Source organism: Tachysurus vachellii, chromosome 14 (genome assembly GCF_030014155.1).
Source record: "Tachysurus vachellii isolate PV-2020 chromosome 14, HZAU_Pvac_v1, whole genome shotgun sequence".
Lineage (NCBI taxonomy): Eukaryota > Metazoa > Chordata > Actinopteri > Siluriformes > Bagridae > Tachysurus > Tachysurus vachellii.
Genome location: NC_083473.1, coordinates 161,102 through 171,101, shown reverse-complemented (window position 1 = coordinate 171,101; position 10,000 = coordinate 161,102). Strand labels below are relative to the sequence as shown.

At 39.8% G+C, this 10,000-nt stretch overlaps 2 protein-coding genes across 2 annotated transcripts in view; both read right to left on the bottom strand.

Annotated features, from left to right (window-relative positions):
* Positions 1–608, bottom strand: part of fabp10b (fatty acid binding protein 10b, liver basic) — a 2,445-nt gene extending 1,837 nt beyond the window's left edge. The window contains exon 1 of the mRNA XM_060887075.1: positions 212–608. Within this exon, the coding sequence (XP_060743058.1) occupies positions 212–284 (73 nt within the window). The 5' untranslated portion in view covers positions 285–608. The remainder of the gene's footprint in view (positions 1–211) is intronic.
* A 133-nt stretch (positions 609–741) lies between these two features.
* Positions 742–6,908, bottom strand: slc9a1b (solute carrier family 9 member A1b). The gene is made up of 12 exons (XM_060887074.1): positions 6,630–6,908; positions 4,943–5,403; positions 4,612–4,862; positions 4,298–4,515; positions 3,993–4,195; positions 3,609–3,698; positions 2,616–2,686; positions 2,341–2,517; positions 2,129–2,231; positions 1,892–1,990; positions 1,700–1,769; positions 742–1,110 (listed from the first exon to the last, which is right to left on the bottom strand). Exons 1-12 carry the CDS (start codon positions 6,814–6,816, stop codon positions 917–919), a joined length of 2,124 nt encoding a protein of 707 aa, XP_060743057.1. The 5' UTR covers positions 6,817–6,908; the 3' UTR covers positions 742–916.
* Between the last annotated feature and the right edge of the window lie 3,092 nt (positions 6,909–10,000).

The following is a 10,000-nucleotide window of genomic DNA, read 5'->3' as shown; positions in this document are numbered from 1 at the left end:
TCATACACAGTGACAGCTTACACTCAACATGAACAATAAATAATGTGTGTTAGGAGTCTAAAGTGTCAGCACATAGTAATAGTCACAGGTAAAGCTATAACTTTTGTAAACTGAAAGTTTCTCTGGAACATAAACCTCAGTCTGTAGCTGAATTTCACTCAAAAGATCAGAATAAATATCACTGTTAGTGAAGAATGATGGAGAAACTCACACACAGATTTGAGAAACTCCTCAGGGTCTCCCTGCTCGTACATCTGCCACGTTCCACTAAAATCCACAGCCATGACAAGAGAGAAGCTCAGAACACACACGTCCTGCTCAACACACACGTCCTGCTCAACACACACTCTGATCAACACACGTCCTGCTCAACACACACTCTGATCAACACACAAGTTCTGCTCAACACACACTCTGATCAACACACACTCTGTCCTGCTCATCACACACTCTCCTTATTACTCAAGTGTGTTTGTTGTTTTCATCTTAATCACATCCTTTGGGTACAGTGATTCTCATTAGAACACACTCTCACACACACACACACACACTCACACACACATACAGTATCATTCTGACTCTGAGTCTTGAGTCATGACCTCTCCTGAGGGAAGAACACACATCATTAGAGGCCAATTAGTGACCTGAATGTTTCCGTGTAACTACACAGTGCTGTTACTGAACTCTGATCTGAACAGTTTTAACTTTTTTACTTCTCTAAACATTTACTATAAAAATGAGTAAAATGTCAAACTCTTTTATTTGATCCACAACATGATTTTCTATATTATATTATTGTTACATATTTTATTCATTTACATACCACACACACACACACCAGTCATGTAAACACACAGCACTCTCAGGTGTAGTTCTGATTATGTGCATTAATTCATTATTTATTCTCATCAGAACATTATGTTTTGTGTTCCTTGACTCCTGGAGCAATGCACTCATGAGAAGAATCATAGTCATCCTCATCTTCCTCCTCAATTTTGCTCACTTCCTGGTTGATTATATTTTGAGGTTTCTGCACCTCGAAGTCTGTAGAAGTGGAGCACAGCTCTGTACTGATGGTGATGTCATCGACTGCAGTCCTGCTCGGTTCATCTGGTGGAAAAAAAAACATCCAGAACTTTTACAGTGTGTGACATCATCAGTGCCATAAACTTTCCACTGACACAAACTCAGATGTCACAATGTTTTAATCTGGATTAGGTTCTGGTTCAAAACTTTGTTCTAGTTGTTTATTCAGTTTCTTTTTTCTAGTTTTTAATCTGTAACTAATTTTATTTTAGGTTTTTTTTACTTTCATCCAGTTATTCATTCAATTGCATTTTTTTCTGAGGCACAAACTCCAGCTCCTCCTGAGAGATCTTCACACATGCCAAAGAGGGACGACGTCTTGCTTCATGTGATCTTTTGGATCCTTTACTGCTTTCCTCTCATCTCAGATTTTAGTTAAGTTACTAAAGATTATGTAGAACTAATAAGACTTAGACCTTTTTAAATTCTCTGTTTTGGTTCTTGTTTTAAATCAGATTTATTTTCCCTCGAGTTTTAGACTCGAGGTGTTTTTTAGGACTGATTTTGCTTTTTTTCCATTTCTGTTTTTAACGTTCATCTTTTTCTTTTAATTTATTTTAAAGTTCAGATTCTAGTTCTGTTATAAAATGGCCAAATGCTTCTGTTTACTTACTGAAGATGTGGTTTGCTCTCCTCATCGGGGGGGAGCTCCTTTTAGCCGGAACAGTCAAATAGTGACTCATCTGTGGGAAAGTGCACACACACACACACACACACACACACATTGGTGGAGTTTAAACATTTGGGTGGAGTTTAGATTTGTGGGTGGGTGGATATGTTAATATAAACATGAGTTGATCCTCACCCTCCGCTCCATCTGTGCTCTCTGTCTGTGAAGCCAAACCTCACGCCACTCCACCTTTTCTTCCTCCAGCAGCAGTGTGTGTCTACTGTAAGAACGCATCTACACACAGCAGAATTGAGAAATACTAAGTGTGTGTGTGTGTGCGTGCATGCGTGTGTTTGTGTGTGTGTGCGCGTGCATGCGTGTGTTTGTGTGTGTGTGCACGTGCATGCGTGTGTTAGTGTGTGTGTATTTCACCCTTTGCTGTGGTTTCTGTAGGTTTGCTCTAAGAATGTTCCGTATTGCTGCCTCTTGTTCCTTTGTGATCTTCATCTTGTTCTTCCTCTCACTCTGAACATTCCTGTAAAGACACACATTTTAATATTTGTATTTTATAGGGTGTGTATCTGTGTATAATCAATAGCTTTTCTGTGTGTGTGTGTGTGTGTGTGTGTGTGTGTGTTACTCACAGTAATGATGCAGCAGGGGGCAGTGACGGTTTTAACCTGGCTGCAGTTCCACTCTCGGCCACTTGGAGTGCCTGTTTAATCTCCAGTTTATTATAGAAGGAGATGAGCTGTGGTTCCTTAGACCTGTCTCCTGAAATCAGCCACTTCCTCATGTAGTGCTTATTAAACCGGGTCAGTCTGAGACACACAGGACATGAAAGGACATGACAGCTTCATCCTGTCCTAACTTTTATTTTCATCGTAACATTGTTGATGGTGTTCAGTGTGTTACTGACTTGTCTTTCCAGTGAAGGTGTCCATAAATACCACAGATACACTCGATACCTATCAGCACATGGTCAAGAAACTACACACACACACACACTCACATGTTGTGCTGTTTAAGTAAAATGTGATGTGTGGTGTGTTGAAGCAGAGATACCGTTATCACCACAAATCATATTTGATTCCTAAAACAACAAACCCACAACTGTTTTATTTCTTTTTTATCATAATTATTGAATTATTACCAAGTTTATTTATTTTTAAAGTGACGTGACATACGCCTAAGTAAGGTGACCCAGACTCAGAATTCATTCTCTGCATTTAACCCATCCAAAGTGCACACACACAGCAGTGAACACACACACACACACACCGTGAACACACACACCATGAACACACACCCGGAGCAGTGGGCAGCCATTTATGCTGCGGCGCCCGGGGTGCAGTTGGGGGGTTCAGTGCCTTGCTCAAGGGCACCTCAGTCGTGGTATTGCCGGCCTGAGGCTCGAACCCACGAGTCAGACTCTCTAACCTTTAGGCCATGACTTCCCCTTAATTATGTTATTTATGTTATTTATGTTATTTATGAATAACAAACTGTACTTGATTATTACATTTAATGTAAAACATAATTGAAACAAGTTAGTCCTTGTCGTCACTTATAGCAGCTATAAACACTCGTTCCGCACTAGCCTCTCTTTATTCTCTCTTTTCTGGATATAAACAATAATATAAACATACACTTTATAATCTTACTGAAAATCATAACGTTACACCTTTATCTCTGACTGTTATCTCTGACTGCATGGAGACTCCTTCCGTACATGTTACAGAAATGTGTCTGTAGAGAAAACGTCACCATATCAACATGTTTGTAAAGTGTTAATGTCCCTGTTAATGAGCTGCTGCTTGAGAAACTCTGAACTACTGTTACAGCTGCTTTTATAGACAATTAATCAACATCTAATGACCAATCAGCTGCTATTTTAACAGGAAATAATTACCTGTGTATGTATTTCCTCATTTATTGTAAACTTGGTGTGACCTTTCTTCTTTACTGCCAGAAGCTCCACCAGTGGGCGGATCGTCATTCCCTGTTCAAGAAAATAAACACATGAAAATTCATTCATTCAAGAGGATTATTTATGTCATTAACATGACAAGGTGAGACATGAGTGCCCTCTAGAGGTGGAGTTAAACACTGTGAGGTGGTATATACCAAGCTCTTTATGTTCCTCTAATTCTCTCTTATCTCCATAGTTTACAAACCTCCTGTACATTTTAATGTTCTTGATGGTTTCCCATTTCCTGGTTCTTCTCTCTTCTCTGCCTTTACTGTTGATATCTAATGATTTGTGATGGTGATACACACACAAACACACACACACCTGAACAAAGACTGTAAAGAAGATGAGTGTGATGATGGAAGTGAGGAACATGTTCTTCATTGGGAAGTGTTCACTGGAGAGCAGGAAGGCCAGTGAGAAAGCAATGGCTCCCCGCAGGCCACCGTAGGCCACAATGAACTGGTCTTTACCTGTTAACTTCACCATGCGGAATTTATTCATGATGAAGCTCAGTCCCACCACTCCTACAGACAGACACAAAAACTGACTAATGAATAAGTTACACACACACACACACACACACACACACACAGAGAGAGAGAGAGAGAGAGAGAGAGAGAGCTGACCCAGTATACGGGAGATGAGGCAGAGGATGATGGTGAAGATGATGAAGACAAAGTTCCAGTGGTGCGGTCCTGCTACCGTGGAAACGCCAAGGAAGATGAAGATGAGAGTCTCACTCACACTGCTCCACATTTTCAGAAAATACTTTATAGTGATGTAGGACTTGTGGGAAATATTGGCCTCCACGTAGGGCCGCATGACCACACCACATGCAATGAGACTACACACACACACACACACACACACAGAGTATATTAAAGCGTCCTGATCGGAATAAAGTTTTGCAATATACAGTATATAGAAATTAATAACTCACGCCACTATGCCTGAGAGATGGAACACCTCAGACGACAGGTATGCCAGGTAGCTGTAGAGGAACACGAAAAGCGGCTCGATGACACGTGAATGTGTAGTAAAGCGAGAGGTGACAGCTGCCATGATGCCATAAACCACGCCCACAATGATGCCCCCCAGTGCCACCACCAGAAAACTCAGCACACCCAGTAGTGCATCACTGAACTCCACTTTGTCTCTGCCTGCAAACTCCTCCAAAAGGTGGTACAATACCTAGAGAAACACCACACACAGAACCTTTATCACCCCTCACCACACCTCTCATCCACTGACTTCACCTTATAACCACTCACCACAGTAACAGCATCATTAAGCAGCGACTCTCCAAAAACCAGAATGTGAAGGAGCTCATTAATATGAATTTCCTCAAAAACAGCAAGAACTGCAACTGGATCCACAGCAGAGGAGATGGAACCAAACAGCAGGCAAGAAAGCAGGTTGACGCCACCCATCTGGACCCCGATCACTTTACACACTCCGTATAACACTACCCCAACAAATACAGAGTTCCAGAGTGTTCCCAGCACTGCCAGTGCCAAGATGGAGCCCATGTTCTCACCAAAGAGGCGCAGAGGGAGGAAATATCCAGCATCCAGTATGATAGGGGGAAGGAGACACAGGAAAAAAAGCTCGGTGTCCAAAACAGGAAGTGTTTCATCCATGAGCTTAATGAGAACTCCAACTATCAGACCAACCATGATCAGCACACAGCTCTCAGGGACAAATCGTGAGAACCCAGGGATGACATGGAACCCTGAGAACCAAACAGATAAAAAAAAAGCCTGAGTGCACTGAAAAAACGACTAAAATAGAGACTTTATTTTGTGACGTCTGCATTACAGCACAGTGAAATTCTTTCTTCACATATCTGTGGAGGTTGTGGTCTGAGCACAGGGACAGACATCATACAGCACCACTGGAGCAGGGACAATCAGAAGCTTGGCAGTGCTGGGGCTTCAACCCCAATCAACAACACATGGCCTTAACCACTTGAACTTGGGCGTAATTCACCAAACAGTAGCTAAAGTCTTCACCAGCAGCAGAAGATGACTTCATCCTTAAGATGACATGTTATTGAGGAATTCCCACTGGGAGGTAGGTTTTATTTTTATATCTGTTCAGTTAACTGGTGGAACAAAACATTCTACAGGTCACTATTAATGAAGCATTTGTGGGAATCAGAATCAGAAAGAATTTTATTGTGATAGAAAGATTACAAAAATAAAATAAAATAAAGATATGTGCATATTACACATTGTCCATCCTGTACAATCTGCTGCTATAATTCATTCATTCATCTTTAGTAAGACAGCCAATAATAATTCTCCTCTGTGTGTAGAACAGTTTTTACATTTAATACACGTTTATTATAAAGTCCCAAAAGTTTCACATTAATTTCTCATTTAATGTTTACAGTGTCAAGGTATAACATGCATGTTCAAGTCTGTGTGTGTGTGTGTGTGTGTGTGTGTGTTATCAGTCTGAGTTGGGTGGAGCTCCACAACTGACTCTTCCTGATACTGAGGCTTTATTTTCCCTCTCTCTTTATTTTATTATCACACTGTGAGAAATAAGACACACTGCACCACACACACACACACACACACACACACACACACACACACACACACACACACACACACACACACTATCACACTTCACAACAACTCCTCTCTGTCCAGGTTTATGAGAAATCACCAATTATACCTACACTGATCACACTGTGTTCCAGCTCTAAATCATTATTTAAAGATCACATTATTTATGTGTACAGGTCAATGTAAATGAGCTGTTACTATAGAAACGATGATGTATTAGATTGTGTGCATTAATGATTCCTGAGCTGCAATATTGCTGTTATAAATAATTAATAAACAAATTAAGACCAATTACATTCTGGTTTAATTATTCATATTAAAGTATTTCATTAATATATTCATGAATATTTCATTATCATGAATGTGTGATGAATAAACTCACCGAGCTTCATTAAGGAGGCCAACAGGATCCACAGACACACTTCGAACGGTTTACGCACGCGCTCATAGTTCACGGTGAGCACCGGGAAAGTGCGCGCGGACTCACCGGCCACCGAGGAATTAATTACAGCACCGGGAACAGAACCGAGCACACAGAGCAAAATAACGGCGTGCAGGAGCGCGTGCATGGTGTTTCTGCTTTAACACCGGACAAAGAATACAAATCTAAATACGCGGGAATTCAAACTCACATCAAGCGCGCGAAAAAAACTGAAACTCTCTTTTCCCTGCGGTATAAAGAACGGTGAAGTTCACTCCACCCCCTCTCCCCCCAACACCACCACCCCACACACACACACACACACACACACACACAACCAACTGTTACAGCTAAATGTTTATACTGTGTATTTGTATAAATGTGTATTTTATTCCGATTTCAGTGATTAAGCAAATAAAAATTGATTGATTAATGAATAGCTGCGTAATTAATGAGGTTATCTCAGTGAGCAGAGCTGTGAGGTTAGTGGTGATTAAAATGGTTCACTGTCAGCATTGTATAGAACAGAACAGTGTAGAATTAAAACTAATTCATTGTCGGTGCACAAGTACAATAAAATTAGGTTCGCATCTTCTTTACTTCATTCTAATAAATAAAGAGTGTAAATTTTACTGTAGTTTACCTCTCAGAAATATTCTACACCTCAGACTATTGTTTGAATATTAATCAAGCTCAATTACTACTACTACTACTACTATTACTACTACTAATAATAATAATAACAACAATAATAACAACAATAATAATGTGGGTGAAGGGGAAGAACCGATTAAAGGGAACATTGCAACACTTCCTCTTTTATTCATTTATTTATTTTGCAAAGTCTTTTTATTGCAAACAAAGTCAAATAATACAGAATCCCATTTTGGTTTTACATGAAAGAGGATTAAAGTAAAAGATTTACAACAATAACAATAATAACAATAATGGAAAGGAAGTAAAAAGAAAAATAAGAAAATAAACCACCACCCCGGGTCCTGGCCCTTTTTAATTATCGAATACAAGTCATTTTAAATTTACAAAAGAAAAGAAAACCTAATCTGGCAAAACCTAAAGGCCTACGAAATATGAAAAAACCTGGAGGTATCACCTCTTATAGTATATTTATTTTCTCAAGCCTAATAAAAAACGCTGTATCCTTTAGCCATTGTGAGTGAGATGGTGGGACAGAGGACTTCCACTGAAGAAGAAGGCGACGTCTGGCCAACAATGTTGTAAAGCTAATAACTTCGTTTTGCATACAGTTTAACTGAGATGCTTCATCTGGAAGTCCAAATATACCAATCAATGGGCAGGGGTGCAAATGTACTCCCAGAATAGTGGATATTGTACTGAAATAACCCGACCAAAAATTATATAGTCATGGACAGGAAACAAAACAAGTGACTCAGGTGGCATTGTGAGTTGGAGCATCTGTCATATTTGTCCTCGACATCTGGGTAAATTTGAGACAATCTATATTTAGAAAAATGCACCATATAAATGACCTTAAACTGGATAAGTGTGAGACGAGCACATGAGACATTACCAAAGCCATCCACAACACTATCCCACCACCCGTCCCCAAGCTGAAGCCCCAGTTCACCCTCCCAAGCAGCCTTTGTTTTGGAGGTAGTTTGGTCACAAAAATCCAGAATACGTTTATAGATCTCAGAAACAGCACCTTTTCGTTGTTATTTATATGTAAGTAAACCTTCCCAGTGTTGGAGAGGTGGCGCTGAGGGAAAGCCAGGAAAACATTTCGTGTCATTTCATGACGTGTCCCAGGTTTTAATGGACATAAATAAATAAATACAAATAAATACTCTTACTCTACCCTATCAAATGCTTTTTCAGCATCCATTGAAATCGCATTCTCAGGTACCGTCTCAGAATGTACAGTATGAATAATATTTAAGAGTGCGAGTATTAAAAAATAAATGACGTCCCTTAGTAAAACCGTTTTGCTCCTCAGAAATAACGCTGGGCAACACTCTCTCTAGACGCAGAGCTATAGTTTTTGCCAGAACTTTAACATCAGAATTTAACAAAGATAAAGGCCTATAGGAACCACATAAAGTTGGATCTTTGTCACTCTTCAAAAGAAGAGCTATGGAAGCTTGGGTCATAGTAGTTGGGAGCAAACCATTTTCCAAGGATTCATTAAACACTGACAAAAGTAGAGGTGCTAATTTATTAACAAATTTATTGAAGAACTCAACAGGATACCCATCAGGTCCCGGGGCTTTATTGGACTGCATCGCTTTAATTAAGAATTTTATTTTGTTCAAGGGAGAGTGGGGCATCTACTTCTTGTACATGGTCAGAATCAATGGTTGGGTTTTCAAGGTTGTCCAGAAACTGATCCATAATAGCAGTATTGGCCAGAAATTCAGATTTATACAAAGAGGTATAAAACGATTTGAACGTGGCATTAATTTCTACTGGGTCTGTAACAATTATATTAACATGATTAATTTTAGGTATCAAACATGAGGTAGATTGACGTTTCTGAATATCCAGAAATAGTGGTGCATGATCTAATATTAAAATACTTGAATAATTAACGGCAGCAACAGACGAATTCAAGCTGTTATTTATGAAGAAATAATCTATTGTTGAGTATGTGTAATGAGTCTGTCTGTGTTTTGCCCTGTTTCTGTCTGCTGTCTGCCTTGCTGTTAATTGTTTGCTCCGCCCACTCATTGGTTACCATGGACACTAATTGCACTCTATCTCCCCCCAGGTGCATCGTGTTAGTCACTGATTGTCTCTGCTTGGTGATTGGTTCCTGTTTGCTATATCTACCCTGTTTGTTCACTTCCCTGGTGTTGGTTGTTGTTGTATGTTGGTGTCGATGGTCCTGTTTCCTGCCCTGTTTTGCCTGCCTGTCTGTTTGCCTGTTTCTTGTTTTGGTCTATTAAAAGTCTAAACTGCACTTGGATCCTCACTCGCCTTTGTCCCGTCACAACAGTATGATTGTTGAACCTGAGAGAAAAAGGAGAATTTTTTAGTTAAAGGATTATGAACTCTTTAACGGTCAACCAACCCATTCTGATTCATAAAGTCGGGGGGGTTTGGGGCAGACACGTGACACAGACCATAAACAAAAGAATATATTTATTGATCAAAATAGAAACTCCTCTTGATTTAAAGTTAAAGTTAGAATGAAAGACTTGTCCAGGAAGCCTGCAGCCTATAATGATCTTTAGATCTGAGATAAGTAAAAACACTATGTCAGAATTAAGCCGTTTCAAATGGCTAAAAACTTTACCACGTTTAGACGGGCTACTCATGCCACGTATATTCCAGCTAATGAAACGAACAGATGG

Excerpts from the sequence above, each read along its gene's own strand:
- slc9a1b (XM_060887074.1), bottom strand. The coding sequence starts at position 6,816 with ATGCACGCGCTCCTGCACGCCGTTATTTTGCTCTGTGTGCTCGGTTCT. Across the intron at positions 5,404-6,629 it reads GGCCTCCTTAATGAAGCTCG|GGTTCCATGTCATCCCTGGG; the intron begins GTGAGTTTATTC and ends TTTGGTTCTCAG. Across the intron at positions 1,770-1,891 it reads GAGCACAGATGGAGCGGAGG|ATGAGTCACTATTTGACTGT; the intron begins GTGAGGATCAAC and ends ACTTTCCCACAG.